This window comes from Typopeltis vanoorti, chromosome 17 (assembly GCF_054136105.1).
Source record: "Typopeltis vanoorti isolate ZY-2024b chromosome 17, IOZ_Tvanoo_1.0, whole genome shotgun sequence".
Lineage (NCBI taxonomy): Eukaryota > Metazoa > Arthropoda > Arachnida > Uropygi > Thelyphonidae > Typopeltis > Typopeltis vanoorti.
The window spans coordinates 17696444-17720039 of NC_143565.1; the positions used below are offsets into that span (position 1 = coordinate 17696444).

At 31.8% G+C, this 23596-nt stretch overlaps 1 protein-coding gene across 25 annotated transcripts in view; it reads right to left on the bottom strand.

The window, feature by feature from the left end:
- LOC150097195 (myosin heavy chain, muscle-like) overlaps positions 1–23596 on the bottom strand; it is a 136852-nt gene that overhangs the window by 52254 nt on the left and 61002 nt on the right. For 9 of the 25 annotated variants that reach the window (XM_090407167.1, XM_090407164.1, XM_090407166.1 and 6 more), the window contains 6 exons: positions 23318–23497; positions 21592–21742; positions 20887–20936; positions 15860–15947; positions 12388–12505; positions 7751–7871 (listed from right to left, as the gene is read on the bottom strand). In XM_090407167.1, coding sequence (XP_090263293.1) covers positions 7751–7871; positions 12388–12505; positions 15860–15947; positions 20887–20936; positions 21592–21742; positions 23318–23497 — 708 coding nt within the window. Of the gene's footprint in view, positions 1–1724; positions 1846–5903; positions 6025–7750; positions 7872–12387; positions 12506–14918; positions 15007–15859; positions 15948–20886; positions 20937–21591; positions 21743–23317; positions 23498–23596 lie in introns of all 25 variants that reach the window. The other 16 variants (XM_090407177.1, XM_090407178.1, XM_090407172.1 and 13 more) reach the window with 5 other exon arrangements.

Below are 23596 nucleotides of genomic sequence, written 5' to 3' on the forward strand. Positions count from 1 at the left end.
CAAATGCCTTGGAAATATCAACAGTGAAATATCATGTGCATTAGACATCAGCAATTATTGGAATATTTTAACCATTTTGACTGATTTAAAATATGTTAAGGTGTGTCGTTTTTAAGTTTGGAAAAATTCACATATTTTCTAAGCAAATGATTCGCTTCTTCATAATGTCATCTTTTGAATATGGAAATTTTATTATTTTAAATATTAATTTTAAACATTAATTTTAAATTTGATATTATATAAACCTGTATTCTAATTTCGTTACAAAATAACGCATTTTCCCATGTTATATAAACGTATGGCATGATTCTGAAACTGCTGCATTTGTACAAGTGGAGCTTGCTTCGAGAAGATATTAGGGAAATAAGAATGTTTCATTTGTGTTTCATTAATTTCATTATCAGTAATGCATACAGAGAACTTATTTATAACTGTCATCAAATTTCTATTTTTTATACATCGTGTGTGTGTGTGTGGCGGGAGGCTTATTTATTTGTAAGCAGATAACATCCCTTCGTATGATTTATTATTATTATTATTTTGCTCTTAATTTGAGATCAAATATTACTCTTTCTAACTTCTATCCAGAAAGGAAATTAAAACAGAACATTTTGCACATTAACTGAGTACTCAATCTAATTGGATTATCATACAGAGCATCACAACGTAATGTCCTGTATGATTCCCCCCCCCCTCCTTGGATAATTCAAGCTTCACTCTACTAATGCAGTATTCAATATTTCAAATAGATTATTTTTATTTCTTTTAAAATATAATTTATTTCAAAATAAACTGAAAAAATGAAAAAAAAAAAACATATTAAAATAAGGGAATCAAACTCTTACATAAAAATCTTATAAATCTTAAATTATTAAAGATTTTTAAACTATTATTTAAAAATTATTCGTTTAATACAAAAACTTACCTGTAAATATTTCCAGATCTATGTGACAATTGAGCAAAAGAAGCGACAACAATGCGCTTACTGGTTATAGCATGCGACTTACCTTTCCTTAAAGAGCAAATGTTATTGAAGCAGGCTGGAAAAAAATAACAAACAAACAAAAAAAAAAAACATCGAGCAGTGTGCTTTGCTCACATAAAGTTTTTTGCAAAAACAGACATAAAGGGACGAGGGAGCAAGGTTAACATTTGACTAAACAAGTCAGAGAGAAAGGAAATTATAAGTATTGCTGGTTGATTTGAAGAAGTTGCAGTCACTTCAAAGCTCAGAAGGGGAAAAAATTCTGCGTTGGAAATTTACGTGAGAGAAAGAATGCATTGAAGAAAAGCCATTTAGCCTAAGCTTGCATAGAAATTATGCATTTTCTTTTAAGCATTTTCTGTTGTTTGTCCACGAAAATAATTTGTTATAAATCCCTGTTTAATATAATTTTATTTTGAATCTACAATTCAGTTATTTACTGCATACCAGATGGCGCCAATATCCAACATGGATAAGTGATTTATAATAAGCTGTAGTGCAAAGCGTGCATTTAAGTTATTACAAAAGCAGCATTTCTTAAAATATAATCTCTTGGTGGTCAGATTATCGCTAATATCTATCGTAAATATCTACTATTATTATATCCAGAAATTAACAGAAAAACTAGGCAGATAGATATTGAATAAGTAAATCCAAAATTGGATTTGAATGTTGTGGTAGTTTCTTAAAAAAAGAAAAAAATTAACTTCAAGCAGATTGCTTAACTATTCTATCGTACCTTATTTTCACCAAACCGATACTCATTAGTATCGATATTAATTGCTTTTAGAATCTTTTCCGTGGCTGCTCGAGCTTCTACAAATCCTTTGGTGACAGCTTTGGCACAGAGGATGGTGTATCTACAAGGAAAGGGGTAAACAACACAAAACAAGGTTATAGGGAGTTCACACTACTTGCATGCAAAGGTATAAGGTTTGGTTGTGCGGTATTGGAGTCAGACGAATATTAAAAGACATTTCAATTAGTACGAACAACTAAAATACCAATTCAGTACGTTCACCATGCATTGTCTACTTGGTTTGCAGCTTCAATACTACTATTATTATTATTATCATTATTATTATTACCACTACGGACTCAATTGAAAGCGAGTCGGCTGTTCTTCAAAATCCTGCTAAGGAGTAGAATTTTCTTGTGCAGTGGAGATAACTGCTGAGAAGTTCATGTGGAATTTCGTTCTTGAAGTCAGGTGTGGAATTCACAAGTAGAGAAATAATTGTGAGCTTTAGTTATGCTGTGAGTGGTTTTTGTATGTAAATGTTAAAAGTCAAAAACTGAAAAATTGGCTATACACTTCCTTCAAATGAGTCCATGAAGATATAAGTTCTGAATCTAATATTAGAACTACTGGTTGGTAAGGTTGTTAACAGCAACAACTAACTGGTTGTTGCTGTTAAGGCTCATTACTTGGGACTTCTAAGAACAGAACTGTTCTTATTCCATGCATCTTATGTTTTCATGTATGCGCTTTCATTCTAAGTAATGACTAACTAAATAAGTGAAATTAAGTCTTTCTCTCTTTTTCTTTTGAAGGGAGCAGGTGATGATTGGTTTGATATAGAAGATTTAATCATTTCACTCTCTCACTCTCTCTCTCTCTCTCTCTCTCTCTCTCTCTCTCTCTCTCTCTCTTATGATATACCCCTTGGCTATTTAACCGTCAAAGTGATAGTTATTAGTCATCATTCTATATATAAAGTTAGAGCAGTACTGTAGATATTTTCGCTTTCTCAATTTGGAGAGGTTTTCTTACGAAACCATATCCCAGAGATTCACTAAACTATAAAATTAAATCACACACACATAGTTAATTGCATTTTTAGTAAAATATTTATAAATATCAGTATCATCAATAAAATTTTATTACATCAATAAAATTTTATTTTAAATTGATGTAATTGATTTAAAATGTTAATTAGTGTAATTTTATTTTTGTTAAGGCGGGAAAAACGAATTCTTAAAAAATTTAAAATAACATTAAATAGAACAGAAAGGAAATTAATGTTTATTTTTAATCTGACTCTTAGTTAAAAACAAGAGTTAACTTTATGAATGATGATAATATTATGGTTGTGTATAGTTTCCTTATTTGCTCATCATTTTTATGGCAGAATCAATTTGACATTTTGTCTTGGAAGAAAGAGCGAGAAAGACAAAGCGTTTAGCACTTATTAGTAAAGTTTTTCTAATGTAAAAAAAAAGATATTCAGAAACACTTTCAAATTTATGAAGAACGAGAGCGTTTTCTGTTATGGAAATAATTTATGACGGCAATTTCGATTACTTTACTAAATGGAAATTACGTTTTGAATGTGTTTCTAATGTCACAGATGATTCCATTGAAGCATTCGCTTGAAGTATACTTTCTTTGAAGTCCAGTGTATGGTAATCCTTTATAACAGAAGAAGGTTTGCAATCCAACTTATGCGTAAGATATTTTTGTAAGACTGCTGTTTCGCTCTGATGTACGGCCAGCTGTCCTTGTCCTGTTTTTTATACCTTGAACATACCTTGGTTTCTCCGAGTCGATACTCTGTAGGTTCCAGATTAATGACTTCCAGCAACCTTTGTGTTGCTACTCTGGCTTCTACAAATCCATCCCTTAAGACGAAAGCTGCAAGGATGGCATATCTGTGAAAGGAACAGGCGGTGCAGAAAGATAAGGAAATGATAGATATATATATACACTATCTCCACAAGTTAACTTATTAACACAAAACCAAAGTATCAACACATACGCGCACACAATTCAACACACCATGCATATTTTTTTATGCACACTGAACCATGCTTTAAGGGTAACTTAACATAAAACATGTAATAAATATAACGACAAACTTTATCTCACATGCCATAGTTGGTATAAATATTTGAAAGATAAGCAAAAGAAACAAGAAACAAAGGGTATGATAAATACCAAAATTGAAAATATATAGCAGGAAAACATTTTACAAAATCAGCACATATACAACTCATGTTAATCAAATTAGTTGGTTAGAATTTTATATGGAATTTAAGAATGCACACCCAGAACATTTCGAAAATCATAGTGATTTACAAAATGCTCATAATTCAAAGTACCTAATTATAATTGTATATTGTGTTATCGTTAATACTTCTAATGAAGTGGATTAATAGATTAATATTTCACTATTATGAAAATATGTATCCTATCTGAGATAATACTACATTTCTGAATATTACATTTCGGTCAGGCGATGACTTAAAATATTCTTTAATTTTTACTCTCTAATCCTTTCTTGGGCATGTGATAGAATAATACGAAAATCCAAATTTAATTAATGAATAAAGTCCGTGTATATTGGAAAAGAAGCTACCCAACTTTGATCCTAGAATTTAAAGTAATGTTTCATATATAATTTGAAATACAGGATTACGAAAATCTTTTCCTCTCATGACAAAGGATCGAATTATGAAGATATCAAATTACCGAATGATGCATAATGTCATAATTGTTTTCACAATTTGAACACGATTACGCCATTTATCAACTATATTTAATATTTAGGATTTGTAAATACTTAGTAATTTAGTAAATATATAGTAATAATATGATTGTATTTAGAATTATTTTTTTGCTGTTTTGACGAAATTAGATTTCCTTGAATTTTTATATTTAAAATTTTTCTTTTATCGTATCAGAGGCTTGTACGAAATTTACTTTCTTACCCACAAGTTTCAATAAACAACTAATTCAAAACTACGAATTTGGAAAGGTGTTTAGTTACTGCGGGATATTTTTTTTTCCCGATGATATCAGTGTTATCTATCTCGATTTGAGCAAGCCCTTGAGTTTAGAATCGTTAAGTGTCTCTTGTAGTTCGCGATTTTCACTTGAATTCAACTACTGAAAATTCCTCAAAAAGGAATTTCCCGATAAATAATTTGTTGGGTACGCATCGAAGGCGAAAATTTGATTTGGTTGTTAATGGGGAGATATTCTTTAAAACTTTCATTTGTTAATTGCATAATTAATCACGTGATATTAATAGAGCAAAAATGCAGATAAAATTGGTATTAGTTTGAAGAAATTTAGATTAGAAATATATCTCATCACTAAGCAATACAAACTTAGTTTACATAAGCCAGAAAACTTATGATACAGGCAGTTTTAAAATAAACAGATTGCCGATAATGAAGGAATAATCGAACATAAATAAGCACGAATATCGGACAGATAGAAGGCAAGGATAACAAATGTAAAAGCACACACATACTAAGTTTGATGATACAAGTGAACACATCTCAACAGCTGATAATTATAGACGAATTATCAGCAGCACAAGTATAGCACACACATACAAACACAGTAAAAGAGAGACAGATAAGACAGAGAAAATGATGAAAGAAAGCGTAACAGAAGCCAGGCTTTGAGTCAGGTAAAATGGACACATCCGGTTAACTGGTAATACACAAATTACCAGCACAGTACAACACAAATAAGGTCGATGAAAGAAAGAAAGAAAGAAAACACATATCGGGATGGGAGGGGAATGATCTTGGGAGGGAATACGTAAGTTGTCACACCGGAAAGATGTCGAGGCATTCACATTGATTTGGCATTTCACATCACACCCTTAGTGTGCTCATATTACTTACAATACATTTCACATTGGGGATGGGGACTTTCAGGACGATTGAGGCAAGCAACATGTAAGGCGGAATGGAGAGTAGCCAGCTGTGATTAAAAAGATTCGCAATCTTAGCTTATTTATTCACAGCTGCAACATTTGTTGAAACTTAGGATGGGTGCCACAGAAAACTTACCCTCATAAACGAACTCCGTCTTTGATCCCGGAGAGCGTCAACCCCTATATCTGCTTGAGTAACTCACTACAAAAACAAAAAAGGAATAATCTTTGCTATGAATACATGCCTTGGTATGTCCATAACGAAATTCATTAGCATCCAGCTGGATTGCATCCAGAATCTTTTCTGTTACATTCTTAGCATCCACGAAACCTTTGGGTACAGCATTGGGAGCAAGGATAGCATATCTAGGGAAAGGATAGGATGAGGAATCTACACATTATTCGTGCAATAACACGACACCTGTAGGATTGACAGTGAATTTCTAATCACATTAGGTAAATAAGGAAATTCAACGTCTACACGCTAAGAGGATGGAATGAGGATGGTTGGGAAGGTTTAGACTTCATACGAAGAGGTAAATGCGGTACTTATTTTGTTCATTGCTGTTAAAATCATAGCAGCTTTTAAATAATTTTAACATTATTTTTTAAAAAGTTTATATATTTTTTGATATTCACGGAGCTAATTAAAATCATTCTATAACTAGGCACCGCGTTACATCTTACGTATGAATCACATTTTAAAGACTTTTTTAATATTTCTTAATCATTCGAAGGAATTAATACAATAGGTTTTGGTTTCTACATCTACTTCTTATGACAGGTTTGACAACAACGATAGGTAATTGTTTCTCTAATTTTCAGGGTAAGACCTGAGGAAGTAGAACGAAACAGCTTATAAGTTGTTACTAAGTTGGGAGGAAAAGGTATGGATACACAGGGCTATGTTCTATTCTATTCTACGTCTTTCTCTAATCTTGATTTTGGACTTCACTGTTGAAAGGACAGGGTTGGAAATGGAATATTGTTTAATGACAAGAGAATTTACCTTTACTTTAGGAATATATAAATATTTATTAAGAAACATAACAATATAATTCGGAAGTTTCGAGCTGAAAAGTTCTAAGAATTAGTATAGTAGGTTCAGTTAAAACAGATAATTTAGTATAATTAATAGAGATTTGGGATTATTTTTTACCAGTTAAAAATCTTACTCTCGTAGGGCAACGTAAACCAAAGTTTTCCTCCAAATAATCGATTAATTGGTTTGTGAACGGAAAACGTTATTTTATTTGTTTATTTTTTAAAAGAAGATCCTGATAAATTCTAAAACTGTATTATTGTCTCTGAAAAAGATTTATTAACATCACTTCCACGGAGATTTGGCAGGTCAGTAGTTGGATGTTTTTATTTACTATATCCACAGCAGAACCAGAAAGTCTCCAGTTTTATTTCCATTATGACGCTTGATATTTTTCAAAAAATCAGAAACAGAAAGAGAAAATATCTATTAATATTTTCTATTCAGCAGTAATTCATAAATGGAAGATTAACAGCATCAATTGATTTAATATCTTCAAAATGGTGCCGTATATATGGCGTCATCATATTTATGGTTGGTTTTCCATTTCGATTCATATTGTTTCTTCTCAAAGTAAAAAAAAAAGTTTATATAATGACTTATTCATTTATGGAAAAATGTTTTCCGAAAAAGGAATGAAAGAAGAAAAGAAAAAAAGTAATGTAAATGAATCTTGCTATTAATTATCAATAGATATTTTAGGGCATTTAGGTAAATTTATTCCCAAAGTAAAAGTAAGTTCCTGTTTATTGTCGCTATCTGAAACATGCCATGCTGAAATTAAATTACAACAATATCTGAGTTGGGATTTGGGGGAGGAGGAGGGGCAGGAAATGGGATATTTCATAGGAAGGAACATCAAAGGTAGGATTTAGGACTTGTAATATAGGTTTCTATAGATGTTTTCCAAGACATTCCTTTTTTCGTTTATAGGTGGCATGATTTTTTTTAAACACAGTCTTACCCTTGGCGTTGGGAATTCACAGAAAAACCGGTTGCCTCAATATTTTGGTATAGGGAAAGGGTTAGGGTATTCCACGCCTACAATACCTTTGTATGACCCAATCGGTAATCGTTGGCTTCTAGCTGAATGGCGTCAAGAACATTTTCCGTAATTTTTTTTGCATCTACAAATCCTTGGGGACTAGCATTGGGGGCCAGTATTGTGTATCTGGAGGAAAAAAAGAGAGGAGAAACTATAACAGAATGTAATTGACTGTATCAGAAATGCTCTTCTGAGATTTTTACCTGTTTCACATCGATAATAATGGACATTATAGTTGTTGTTACTAGATAAACAGTAATTATGTGAAACTCTAATGTTAATAATTTACGACATGCGTGTAGGCTATGGTTGAAGCGGTTATCATGTGTATGCAAAATAATACGTAGTTCACTTCGCTTCCATCAATTGAATGCAGCATTCCGTTAAAGAATTTTAGATTTTAATAGCCACTGAGGCAAATAGGCACGGTTCATAATATAACAATAGTATGCATATTACGAGCAAAACATGGGTTTTACATCCTTTTAATAATTTTTTTTGGTATTGTCAGTGGAAATCGTGGATCAACTAATCCTCAATTATCTCCCACCACGTACATCTAATGACACCAGTGGAAGACAAGAAATTTACCAGCATCCAGACGATAAATCATCCTTGGTACAACCATATACCAAAGTTTCATCTTCTACTTTTATTAATTCAGGAAGCAGATCGAATATTGGAGAATCATTTTTACATTTATAAACTTTTGTTAGACTTACTACGTTTTTTTTTTCTATTTTAAGGTTATTTTTAGGTAACAGGAAACACGTGCTCATTTTAAATTAAAAATTTTCAGCCACAAGTTTCAACACAAGTTTTGAAACCGAGAAAATGTATTTTTTTTTGTTTTGTTTTATTCTTTGGGTTTCCAGAAGTGATGAAATAATCTCATTATGAAATATTTATATCGAAGAAACAACAAAAAGCCTATGCATGTCTTATCCACTTTAAATTTACTAGTTCTTTTTAATTATATAACAGATAGTGCAGTTTTTGTACAACAGATGTTGGCATTCGTTTTTATTCTGTGATTCAGTAACAAGGATAACTAATCGTCTGTTGCAAAGAATAAGATAACATATATGCTTTCATTTTAATCCACTTATTTTTGCGATCCAACAAGTTTAGTAATTTGAAAGCGCCGTTATCTTTGGGAGGATATTCCAACCTTTCTAGGCTAATAATCCTATTTGTTTCATTTTCTTTAATATTAATAAATGGTTTGACAATACTTCTTCTACAACTTTGATTTAAACAGGTATGTAACCATGTTTCACTGAAACATTTAAATTAAATTAAATCGAGTGCCATTTAATTCATTTGAGAATTAAGAAGAACGTCAGTTCAATTTTAGTTCTAAGAACTGCTCGTCTAACCTCAAAATCTCCCATATTTGACATGAGATAGCAAAAAAAAAAAAAAAGACAAATAAACAGTAGTAAATTGTCCATTGAATGCATACATCAGTGGAAGTGAAGGTGAAGAGAATTCTGATGCAGATTCAGAAAGTAATGGAAACGATTTTGAGGTAAAATAAATGAATTGAAGTTTGTAAATTTCGACTACTGAATATTGTGCATTGCAAGTAACTTTCATTTCTTGTTGAATCATAGAAAAAAAATAGGGATAGCATGCTGCTTTTCTCTGTTATGATATAAAGCGTATAACACTTCATATTAAAAACCAAGAAAATGAAAATTTCGTAAAAAGTAATTTATTCCATTATTAAAATATCAAAAGTAAAAAAGATTTACATTGAAATAAACATTAAAAATTCTAAAAAAGTTACAGCAAAAACTAAAAAAAATTGTGCATTAGTTACACTTGAATTTTCTATTTTTGTATTGAATTTGATTGAAAATAAATTCCCTTCAAATTAAAATTCTGTAATTAATCAAGAAAAAAATATTAACATGCTAATTAATCTAAACTGCAGCCTCTAAAAACCAAAATAGCAAAAAAAAAATAATGCTGTAATGAATCAAAATATTTTTATATAAAATATTAAAATAATAAACAAGCGGTTTTAAAAATGCTCCAAGATTAAAATTATAAAAATATGATATTTGAAATATTGATTCCTTTAAATTAAAAGTGACTAAGTCTTGAAATTAGTATTTGATAGCTATGACGCCTTTAAATTGTTAGAAGCAAACAAGCCTTCTAGAGATTAGAAGTTCACAACTCAGTAGCATGGAATAGCGAAAACTGAACAACACACTCTCGTTATTTTCTTATTTCTCCTTTGGGGAGGAGAAATGTGAAAATATGGTGCTTGAACTTTGAAATTAAGTAATAATGCACAAATACAGTAATATCTGTGCATTGTTTTACATATATTTTACAAGGAGAAGTATTTTATTTCCAAGCTATCTACCAAAATTATAATTTAGAAATATTAATATAAAAAAGTCCCAAAACACTTGTGATTAAGAAACAAATAATGGGCGTAGGTTAGAAAAAACAGAAAAATAATAAAACAAGTGATGAATATTAAATACTTAGGAATTCTGATTACTCATAAAAGCGCAGTCACTTAATGCAAACAGCATTTTTGGATATTTAAACAGAACAATATGGAAAAATAAGAATGTAAATATTGTAACTACGACAAGTATATATAAAAGTGTAATGCGACCAGTTTTTATAAAATAAAAAACATAACAAATTTGCGAGAACACAAAATTTGATAAGATCAGAAATGAAGACTATACAAAGCGGCAGTAAATTAATGGATAGCAAACACGGAAAAAGAAATTTCAAAAGCATGTTTAACAATGAAAAAAAAAGCTAGAACAAGTAGAAAAGGAAGAAAATGAAATCAAAGGAAAACGGTAAAAAGACGGCTTGCAATGAATATGATCACAACAGACTTAGGATGAAAAGAAGCAGACAAATAAAAGGAGACACCTTTTATTAAAGCCCTTCTTTTTTCTGAACTATCAGAAAAAGGACAGTTATAAATTCGATTGTAGTTGCCGAATAGAGGAACTTTTTTACATTGTTGTTCACCGGTTCTCTAGTTAATTGACTCTTACACAGGCAAGTAAGTTTCTAATCTTGCAACTCAAGAAAATAGACTGTAGAACTCACACTACGTCGGACAGTATATAGTGTTAGGAACCACGGCATGGCTACAATTGTCTGAGTACTCTCTATCCTGATGCTTATGATCATCAATAGCCTTGGGCCAGTCATCAACAGCGAAGAATGAAGGTTGGCTGTCTCCGATCTTTACAAAGTTATTCAGGGTTAAATGAGCTTCGCCTACTCTCCTTGCGAATAAAAATCATTAGAGGATTTATTTATTTTGTGTTGTGTTTAATAGTTTTCGATTTTTTTTATCGAATTTTTTATCGAAATTTTATAGAATTTTTAAAATTTGATAAAGAGTTGCAAACTTCTTGAAGTAATATCTTTTAGGTATTCTGCTTGTCAGAAATGTCTCTTATTTCTAATATTCATTTTAGGATAATCTCTCATAATGAGTATCACTTTCTTCAGTGGTTAAACTTAAAGATTCACTTTAGACTTCGTTGGTGCCTCCTGAACGTACTGTAATATGCATTTGATTTGATGCATTTTCTATTCAGACATAAATGAAAATTCAAAGGCCTAAATGAAATCAAACAAATTCTCCAAAGGAAGTAGGCAATATTCATTAGCCATAACTTTGCGGAAATTGTTTGGTGGCTGAACTCTCCTGAAGACTGGCACTTTTTTTGTCATCACCGAAGAGCTAGCTAGGGTGGATAGACAATAACAATGCCATAATATCACAGATAACCACCACTATCTCATGTTACTCATCCTAACTAGTATTTTATGTGAATCTACTCACGAGAGGTTGTAAACTCACAGTACATTGGTTCTGTGAGTGGAGATAATCCCGAAATCCTGCTCGTGAGATCAAACGTAACTTTTTCAAGCAATATTTTTGGCTTCTGATAATCAGGTTTCACACCGGGCGACAAAATTCATTCTGCAACCTAAAAAAAAAAAAAAACATTCAAAACACTATCCACTCTGCTAAACAGGCCAGTATATTTTTGTATGCTAATATACTGTATTGATTTTTTAGTAGAAAATTTTAAAATTCGGTTTACAAAAACTAGATAAACGCTACAAATAGCGAATAATTCGGAAATTGATTGAAAAAGAGGCTTAAAAAGTTTCCTGTAGTCTGTCACTAGAATCAAACTGTAACGTTTCCTTCTGCAAATCTGACTTGATGGGCGTTACTACACTGGGATTTTATCATAAGAACATTACTTCTTGTATCATAATAGAAATAATAATTTTAAATTTTAAGAGTGAATGCCTTTGGACGAAAAGTATGTTAATAACAACCAAGACATTTTGAAGCTCTGAGAAAATTTTCCAAAGAAATTCTACCATCCTGTAGCCCAAAAACTGATCAAACCATGAAATATCGAACACGATTTCACTTCACAGTAAATGGTTAATATATTGAATTGAACATTATGTTGTATTTCATATGCAAAACGGTGCTTATTGACCATCATCAGACGATGAAAACATTTTGCCACCAAAATTTAATGCAAAGAACCGCACTTGCGCTTATGATGCTCAATAATTACAACTAAATTGCTAAGTGTAAATAGCATGCAAGTTCTACCTGTGTTTGAAGTCTGGATACACCATTCTGTTAGGGAATCCTTTTCGGCAGATACGGATTCCTTCTAGTACACCGTTGCAAGTGAGCTGGTGCATTACGAGGTGAGAATCAATCACACCTATCAGATAAAAAAATCATATTAATATAAAGTATGTTTTTTATGTTTTATTAATTCATTTTAACACTGATGATACCTTTTAGTCAGAAATATGACATTTCAATAAGATCATGGAAGAAAAATATAATAAGAATATACTCCGGCAGTGTTTAACAGTTCCTCTCTAAATATGCTGTATGTATTTGTAACTACATTCTCCGCAGTTCAGATTTGGAATTTTCTGGTAAACAAGAAATGATCAGACTGAAGTGATTAAGTGTAGCATTTTCGGTTTAATTTCACGATTTATTACATTTAGGTACGTTTCATCACGATGCGTAAAGAACTATTACTTTGTTGTTTTGTCAGTGCTTAAGTATATGACACTGTTGTCCTTGGGTAGATGTTAGTGATATTTGGTATTCAGAATCCTTACTAAAATTTGTAGAGATTTCAAGTTTAGTTTAAACTAAACAAATTTTAATAACCAAATAATATTAAAATATATGTTAAATTGTAAAGCAAACTTTTATTGTCTATCCAACGCACAATAATATATTTGTTTTTTTTATATTTTAATCTTCTTAATGAATTTTAATAAATTTTGTTATATGGAATTCTTACTATATAATCCACGAATTCGTTTTATTTTGCTCCAGTCGTATTTACGAATTTGTATCCGTCGTTTATATTATTGTGTGTTTGTGCATTTGTGTGCACTCCTGTAGCAAAGCACGAATACGAGTAAATGTGTTTTCTCGTTCTTTTTTTTTTTTCACGATTAATTCACGTATTGCTTTACGCAGTGGCGTTCTCAAGTTCTGGTGAATATCACTGTCAAGGATATAAAGTGAGAAGTTTATCTTATGCACTTGAATAAGGGTTAACCAGACTGTATTTGAAAAAGTTTTGTACAAGTTTTATTGCTTTTATTATTACAATAAAAGCAATAAAATATCACGTAAGCTTTTTCAAGTTTATCCTACAACACTGTCGAAAGTATCGAGATTAGAATTTTCGTTTTACATAAACGTTATATAATGTTTTTTTTATATAACTTTAGTTATGAATAAGGAAATATTCCTATATAACATAGTAAAGAACAGTTCTATATTTTATTTACAGGAGTACACCTTTCCTTTTCTTATTTGTTTAAGAATTAATAAGTAATTTGATTTAGTTTTATTTAGGGTTCAGTTTATTTACAATTAGTCCAAGGCAGCTAAAGCCATGAGACAAGTGCATTATTTCTATAGGTTTTCGTGTATTAACCCATAGAGACAGAAAACTATGTTACTTCATCCAAGACTGATAATTCTGCTTCATCTAAATTATCGGTCATGGCTTGGGACACGATCCTCGTGTCTTTGACAGCAATGAGAATACAAGGGCTTTCCGAGTAATGAGCATACGCCATTCCTCCAACCTATTTTGCGCCATCTTTTGGCATATTGATTTTATCGGTATAAATTATGAAAAAGAAGCGATTTAGAATCTAGCTTGCGTACTTTACGTTAGACCTCGAACGGATTTTTTAAAAAATTTATTATTTATTTATATATTAAAAAATATATCAAAAATATATCAACGAGGCAACTAAGTCTTTGGGCTTGACCTTCGTATATACTGAGATCAGCCGAATTATTTTACGAGAACAAAAATAAATAAATAAATTCTCGCAGAAAATCATTGGTGATGGTATCAGATGGAGAAACAAACTCACCTTGAGTTTAAAAAAAAAAAAAAACGGGTACGTTTTTCTGATCATATCACATCGCATGGTTTTTATTGTGTGCACTCCTTAAGGTTTCTTATTATGCTCTGACAGAGGTAGTATGAAACAACTTATTTCTTTCTTCAACTGTATTTAAAGAATTGAGCAGCTCTGAATTCTGTTTTAAAAGTGATTGTATGATAATTTTTGTATCATTATTATTGAAGTTCAGTTACAACCATTTGCTTTAGAAACCTGAAGACAAGAACTGTTTCATTCACGAAGATTCTAAAGCACTTTATTTATTTTCTTTAGCACATAAACGAGGTCGGCAAGATGCACGTTTCTCTGTTGAAAAACTCTCCCTACTCAAATTTTGTCAAAGTGCACTTTCTGACCCTTCACCAACCGAAATTGAGTTAACAGATCACAGACGTGGCAGGTTCATTTATTCGATGGAATACAACAAGCCAACTTAAGAAACACTAGAATTGGTATAGTATACAAATATCTCATGGCTTTAGTTTTCTCGGTGATAATACAAACAGAAACAGCTGTCACTGCTGTCTAAAATTTTTGTATGTTTTATCTGTCTAAAATATAGCAATTAATAAATACTGTAACAGATATTTATTAACTGCTATAAAATTTCAACAAAATAAGATTACCTTGATCCCATGGTTACCGATTTCTTGAAGAGATGTTATGGATTATTCTTACCTGGGGACTTCGTTTCATTAGGGATGATGCAACGCACGAAATGAGGTGAGGTGCTCCTCAGAGTTGTCATCAGCTTATTTAATTGTTCCTAGTTTCGAACAGCAAAGCAAACAAAATTTAAAAAAAAAGAAAGAAAACCAAACGCAGTTAGTTTGTTGCATGATAGCTTTGCTGATTTATTGCAGAGAAAAACATAAACTCAATGTTAGATTGCAAATTAAAAAAAGAATAAAGCTGAATGAAACACATGAAAAATTAAAGCTGAAACATAAATATTAAAGCCAAAAAATATTTTATTGCACATAACATTATTAAAATGTATTAAAAGCTCTTAACATGGCAAAATAAAGTTTCAAAATCAATTATGCTGACAAATGTTATCCAAATGGCAGTTAATCTCATGTTTCATACACGTACGCTGCTTCTTCATTAGCTGCATTCTTGCGTTCTGTTTTATATCGCTAAGCAGACAAGAGTTCCATCGAGATTTCGCTCTTTCAGCTTAATCAGATGTGTTAGGATTCATTAACCGTTCTCAGCTCTATCTGTTTTGAATATTTTGAAACGTCTTTTGTATGAAATTTTCTTATTAATTTTCCAGCTATATTTGTCTTTCCATCTTCGATGTGTGAACGAAATTCATTTCTCTTATTTTTGTTTCTCGTCAAAGACTGTTCTGCAAAAGGCGAATTTCTTGTTGGAACTCCTGGATTATTAAATTAGCTTGTAATGTCTTCGTACGTGAGACGGAAGCAGTTTTATTTTTCTCGATTTGTAAAGAAATTAGTAAATATTTGGCATTCTAAATGGCTGTTAGAATATTATGAACGTTAGTTGCAGTCTTGATTAGGTATAAGGTAACCCTGGGATCTGAGGAGTACGTCATACATAGGATATAAATCTATCGACACATAGGAGGAGGAGGTGAACTAAGGATCTACCTGGGGATTTGGTTTCATTAGGAATGATGCATCGTACGAAATGAGGTTGTGTTTGCCTCAAAGTCGCCATCAGCTTGTTCAGTTGTTCCTAAGGAAAGTACAGTATAAGTTAATGCTCAGAATCTAAAATCTATTAGAATTTCTAACGTGCAACTAAAATTTACAACAATCACAAAGGGAAAAATCTACTTTAAAACATATATTTGTGTTTCTTGGATAGAGGCTTGGTAATTAGAGAGTGGGTTGAAAACTATCTGTTAAATAAATCTCTTTACGATATCGTTTTTATAGCGATTCTACATACAAAAGAGGGCAGGACGATCAGTCACTGGCATGCATGGATTAAAGGAGAAGAGAGAAAAAACACCGATATTTAGTCAAAATACCGGTAGATTATAATTGTTTTGAGAAATACCAAAGAAGGAAGGCTGTTCAAAAACTATAACGAGAGGAGGTGAATGGAAAAAAAAGAAAAGGAAGTAAAGAAAAATACTGCGTGAGTATTTTAACAGATTTAGAAGAGAGTCGAGGAATTATAGGTGCTAACTTTTTCAGAATTTCCCATGAAAGGATCTAGATTGATTCCCTGATTAATGATCTATTTCACTGATTCCCTACACTCTCCAATCGGTGAATGGAACCATTCACTGATTCCATTACTTTTCTCTAGAAAACGAATAGGGAGTGTAGGGAATCAATGAGATTATTAATTCATAATTACTTTGTTATTTTTCATTTATCCCACTATAATTTCATGGGCCCGGCAAACGTAAACACTGTTTCTATTTAAGTTAAGGGAAAAATTAAGGGGATAAACATCCCTTATTGTTTTTCAGCGAGCTGAAAAACAATAAGGGATTTTTATCCCCTTTATTTATCAACTTCGCCAGAAAAAAATAGCCGTTTGGCTTTTCATCTAAGTTAAGGGATATCACATCCCATATTGTTTCATAGCCGAATAAGAAACTCAAAGAGTTTCATGCTGAATATAGAAACTATATAAAGTTCGGCGAGTCCAAGCGTAAGCAAATACCTGGATAGTGCAACACTGAGGCAACTCATAGTAAGGGTGGAGCAAGCTCCGTTTACTATTCTTTGTATTTACACATAATGTGAAACCCAGCTCCTAGGAGCTGTATTACTGTTCTACATTATGAGAGAAGGTCACTACTCAGACCGGTTTCAACCTTTATTGAGGTCTCATCAGTGAGTTGGTAGACCTAGGTAATACCAAGTTTGTAGCGAACAGAACTTACATACCCTACTATAAGAATTGCCAAGAAGATGTCCTAATAAATTACTAATTATATGAAGAGCCAAAGCCTTCAATTCGGCGACGTGAACTTATTTAAGTTAAGGGATATCACATCCCATATTGTTTCATAGCCAAATAAGAAACTCAAAGAGTTTCATGACGAATATAGAAACTATATAAAGTTCGGCGAGTTCAAGCGTAAGCAAATACCTGGATAGTGCAACACCTAACCCATTTGGTAGTGCAACACTGAGGAAACTCTTTGAGTTTCTTATTCAGCTAAGAAACAATATGGGATGTAATATCCCTTAACTTAAATAAGTTCACGTCGCCGAATTGAAGCCTTTGGCTCTTCATATAATTAATAAAACTGTCTTTTTAACTTCCAGGAAAACTATTTCCTTTCTCCCATAATTTGACTCTATTCTAAAAAAAAAAACAGATTTTTTTGAAGGGGGTTTAATAATCGCCCTCTCTTCTAATGTGGCAGCGCAGATCTGGCATTTAAATACAATTAGCAGTTGATAAAGTCTCCTTTTTTGGGGGATATTGAAATAGCTACAGAAATGATATAGAGTATTTATGCCAGGAAAGCAGAATATTACGATTATTCTGAAACAAGCCATCGGCATCTGTGAAGAACTGAAATGATCACCGGTAAGGAAATACAGAGAATAAGAATACGTTGACGTTATCATCATTTTCACGCTGTATATCATGCAGGAGGTGGTAGGTTTGTTTGGATGTATAGGTCTCTGATACATCAAATGGATCAGATACAGCAAATTTAGACTGCGAAATTTCTCTTCAACACCGATAATCTTAACCATTAGCCGAATTGATGGTATTTGTTACCCACATATACATTCACATAAATCTTTTCGATTGAAACCTGAAAGAGTTTCAAGTATATGCGAAATTATTTGCATTATGTAAAACACAGACAAATAGTGAAAACTTTATAACACTGAATACTGATCCAGTATAAATTATATGCCAGAAATTGAAATAATGAACCATAGAATGATTCCAAAAGTCAAAAGTTTCAGGAAAAGTGAGCGTAAGCCGCGAAATAGGTAGGCTCCAGTCCCGTTGAGATTACTTCAAAGAAAGCAACGAAAGCCTCAAAGAAAATATCCTTTCGGCAACTGCAAAGTGTGTGTGTGTGTGTGTGTGTGTGTGTGTGTGTGTGTGTGTGTGTGTGTGTGTGTGTGTGTGTGTGTGTTAAAAAAGAATTATAAGTTTGGCAAAAAAATGAGAACATTGTGAAAAGAATATGTGAATATAAGATGCAATCAGTGACGTAACTACCATTATTGGTCACTTCCCCAGAATAGCTGGATAAAAATGGCAACGAACGATTGATGTTCTCTATGTAGGCTGACGAATTACGAAATGAAGGTTCTTAAAATTGATAAAAGTAAAAAATTCCAGGCAAATGCCAACAAGAAGCAAAAACCGCTCCATAAGGAAAAAAAAAAAGAGCAAAAAATGGCAACATTTCATTAAAGTACCTTTTGTCGAAATAGATGATAATGATGCTATAAACATTATTCGATAATTGTAGATATTCTGATAATATCAGATGTTTACAGATATACATTGATTATTTGAAAATACCGTTGTAAAAGATGGGCATTCTAAATTTAATTCATTTAGAAATTACAGTAAAACTGTCGAAAATTAATTATAATCTAGTGTTTATTGATAATGTTAATGAAATCACACGTGATTCATAATCTGTATATAAACAATGTTGTAAGCATGTCCACAGAAAGGATTCAAATTATTCTAGAGAACATATTGGCTATGAGAAATATTCTAGCATTTTGTGACCTAATGCTTCTAATTCTAAATAAGAATCACATCATATTCAATGTCTGAAGAAAATATTTCATTCATAAATGATTTCAACCGACTAGTTAGTCTTAAGGTAGCATTTTGTCTTCTGAGAAACGTTATTGTTGAACAATTACCTTCTGAAAGGCAAGACAATATTCTTAAAGCATTATGCTTTGCTTCAGAAGCAGTCGCTAGAGAAGTTCATCATGACTAAATGTCCTGGAAATATCTTCAAATATATTTTGTTCTGCGAAAAACAGCGCATCTATTATAATGCCGTTGGTGGTTTAGGCACAGTACATAATATGGTTTTGAACTGAATGAGACAAATACATAAGGGACAGTTAGATGTTTGAAAGGGACTATCAAAAAGCGGTAATCTCAAATATATTGTTTGTAATATTGTATCTTTCATCTCGACAGTGAGTTTACTTATTTGGCTTTCGTAATTCGTAATCCAATTATTTGTTAATAAAAAAAAAAACGTTCATTTCATGGAAAAATAAATAAAAATGATAATTTGACTTCTCTGACGCAGCACTCGCAACGTTATCTTTTCACAGATAAAAATTGCAAGTAGCATTCAAAGAGAGATTATCGGTGGATAGTATGAACGAAACAGGAGTCGAACAGTCCCTAAAATCCTCTCGCGAAGGTTTTAAAGTCGAAGACACGTATCGAACGAAGTTCAAGCAGAGGTAATCATTTTGAGTGGGGAGGGGAATGCAAAATCAACTAATTTTTAACTATAACACTTTATAAATAAATTATAAACTATAGTTGTTTCACACTGTGTGTGTGTGTGTGTGTGTGTGTGTGTGTGTGTATAAACTCAATTTTACGCACTTGAACTTTTACTCCATTTGGGCGATTAGTAGTGTTCATTATTTAAGACATGTTTTTTTTTAATCATTATTAAATTGAGAGTAGTATAAATCTAGTTGAATCTCACTTTAACTAATAACTGAAGTGAACTAAATACAATCAAATAATTTTTTTTTTCATTTGTACTAAACATTGTTCAAATTTCTTATATGTTATTCTATAGTTATGACACACATTAATAAACTGGCACAACAGTCCACTCAAGTATTTAGCTTAGAAAATAATTTATTAAATTAATAAGTTAATCAATGCAATATTATATTTTCAATATGCGAATTAAATAATATATTTTATAAATCTAGAAACATATATAGCATGTTTCGAAAAATATTGCTTATCAGTTTTTAAATTTTAATTTATGTTTTTGAGGTCTCTTTTTGAAAGAGCTAATATTTTTCCAGGAACCGTTTTATTTTACCACTGATAGGATTTTGTTTTCATCTAGAATAAATTAACATTCAGAATTTGTTAAAAGAAAATAAATATATTAGTCTATTTTCAAACCAGGGAATCAGCCTGTGTGGCTTCTTGCCTACGGAAGGTCGAGAAATTCAGTCCATTATGGACTGAAGCGGGGCATTAATTAATATTTTTAAGTTCTACATAATAGAAAAGTAACTTCGATTTGTAAAATTCAAAAATAAGACGGTAATTTTATATAATAGTTGAAAATAAATTATAGTCGAGGACAGAGAAATAAATATGCTATATTGTCTAAGATAGAGCACGTTTTGACATCACAGTTAAATACTTTTCTAAATGCTTTATTTTAGTGATGGTTAAAGCTGTTCTTATATCACAGTAATTCCTGTATTAAATAGAAAATAATAGAAACTAGAAATATAATAGAAAAGTCTGTTATTTAAATTTTTTAAGAAAACCGACGGGATTTCCAGTTTAAATTTCTTGTAAAATATAAATAGGAGTTCCACTTTACATTTCATTTATAATAACCAAATCAAGTATTTACCCAATTGATTTAAAGCAGATTGATTTTATATTTCAGTATTTCACTATGAAATAATGACATTCAAATGAAACTTACCCTGTACAGAGCGGACACAGTTTGGAAACCTGAGCCCTTCTTACGTTGGCCTAAAATAGAAAAGATCTCCCTATATCAGATAATTCGTGCATTTTAAAGGGAAAACTCAAATAATGTTTCAAATATATGACAGGTTTTGTATAAGATAGAAAACAAAGTTTTAATATCATGGTAGGTATGCTACGATACTCGAGACTTCGTGAAAAACAACTGAGAATTTTGCACTATTTAAAAAGAAATAATGTTTCTTTGTATTTTTATTTTGTATGAGACAAATTGTATATTTTGTATGAGACAAGCCTTATAACCAGTCGTCTAGAATCTATAAACTGAGGAAAAAAACATCATTAAGCTGAAAGACTGCTACAATTTATATGTACTGATTCATCAATTTACTTGAATGCTGTATAGCACACAGAAGTTAGATACAATACTTTGTTGGCCACGCGATTGCATAGTAAAATACGCATAGATTTTAAAAATTAGTTTACAATCCTATGTGCATTTCTGTAATTTAATTTAAACTCTTATAATTTACACCGTTATGTAATATTTTAGTGTGTAATATTTAGATTAAATTTATTTTAGGTTCTAAAAAAGAAAACTTTAAAACAGCTAAATATTGCTATATATATTCTCTACATAAAAATATCAATACTACATTTTTATGAAATGTCTGTTTTTTTTTAATATTCATATGCTTACCTCCTTTCTTACTGGAATCATCGCCCAAACCTGGATGGTCCTCGAAAATTCCAATGACTAGTTTGTTTGAAGCATGTTTGAACTGCTCAACCACCGTGTCGTTTAAAGGATCTTTGTTCTTCTCTAGCCAGCCGGTTAGGTTGTATGGTACCTGGGAATTGAGAAATCGAAATTTCCTAGTTAGGCATAACTGTACGCTAACTAGTTAGTTTAAAATATATTAATGAAAATATCGAGCATATGATTACAAATTAAAACGTATTATTCCCTAATGATTACTCAGAGAGAGAGAGAGGGTTGAATTAACTTTCCTGAAATAGCTCATCTGTATATTTCGTAGACTGTTTTTGTTCTGAATGTTAAGCTAATTCAACTTTTTAGATTGCCTGAAACGTTTACATCTCTTAAGATCAAATATAATAATCAGATTAGTTATATGCAGAATTTTGTATAAAATTTGGAAACTTGTGGTTATACATCTTCACTTCCATGAATTTTTTAATGTGGTTTAAGTATTAAAAAAGCTGGTAAAGCCTTGAAGGTGATATCAAGATTGCGAAATGATTACAAAAGAGGCAAGAACTCTATTAGTCAAACTTTCATTCTGTTGTCTTGAACAGAACAAAAGTTTGACTAATAGTTCATGCTGTACTAAATAACTTAACTGTTATTTAATTCTACTAATAATGCTTCATGGAACTAGTAGAGGAATATCTATACTGCACTTATTAATAGTTGGTTTAAAACTATTTAACCGTTATTAATGTGGTTTTCATCCAAGTTATTGCTATAGTCGTTGCGGTTTTTCCAAAAATAGGTCATTATTTGTTCTAACGTATTATTCCAAACGCAGTGCTAACGTTGCTTAAAATGTCCATACGCAGCAGAAAATTCCGTTTCTTTTGTCTCTTTTTCTTCTCTCAAAATGAAGCCTCATTTCAAAATTAGGGGATTTCATTAGTGAAAGAAGTTAAGGGAATTGCAGTGTTCATCGCAACTAAATACAATATTCGGATGTGATAAAAATTATTATCAAAAATGTGTTATTGCCCTCAAAAGTAACTCTGGACACAGCGGAGTAGCTAGAGCTTTAGTCGGCCGAGACAGTTCCTCAGTTTGCTACCCCTCTCAATACACACCAAAAATACTACAAAAAGTCAAAACGACGCATAGGGAAATAAATTAAAACACTATGTTTATGTTTATCTTAGTTGTAAGTATAGTTAAAAACTAATTATTAATTAAGTAATAAAAATTACTAAGTTAACATAAAACGAAGAATCGTAAAAAAATTATGACGGCCTGGTTGGCCGAGTGGATAGCGTATCCGATCTCCAGCCAAAAGGCTGAGGGCTCGAATCCCACCCTGGGCATGGATGTTTGGGATTGTGTGTGGAAATACCAGTGGTTGTTGCCGGTAGATGGCGTTGGTGCAGTTGCGGTCATTGGGTGATTGAAAGGTGGAGACGGAGCTGTAGAGCAGGTGAGTCCTTGGACTCCCTAGAGGTGTCTAATAATAATAAATAAAATAAAATTGTGTCTCACGTGAAAAGTGCTGTCCGGGGTGGGCCGCCTCCACCCCCCCCCTCGTAGCTACGCCACTGTCTGGAAAGACGAATTTTCATATGCGAAAGTAAAGGCAACAAATATGATTATAGATTAATCAGATTACTTATTTTTTATTATACAATAATTTTTTTCCTTTACCAAATTGCTCAATACTTACAGTTCCTGCATAATGAACAATTGCAAAGTGAGCATCCTGTTGACCTGGTTTGGGAGGTTTTGGTTTCACGAAATTTGGAGACTTTCCAAGGTGGTTGGTCTTTAATTTCTCTTCAAAGGTTTTATCTGTGGCTTTAGGGAACATAGACTCTTCCTCAAGGATGGATAATATACCCATGGGCTACGGGAGCAACGTGAAATAAGGTATTAATACGAATACCAGCTATAAAATGTAATTTTTCATCACAAATCAAATTAATTTCTCAGTTAATTATTTCAG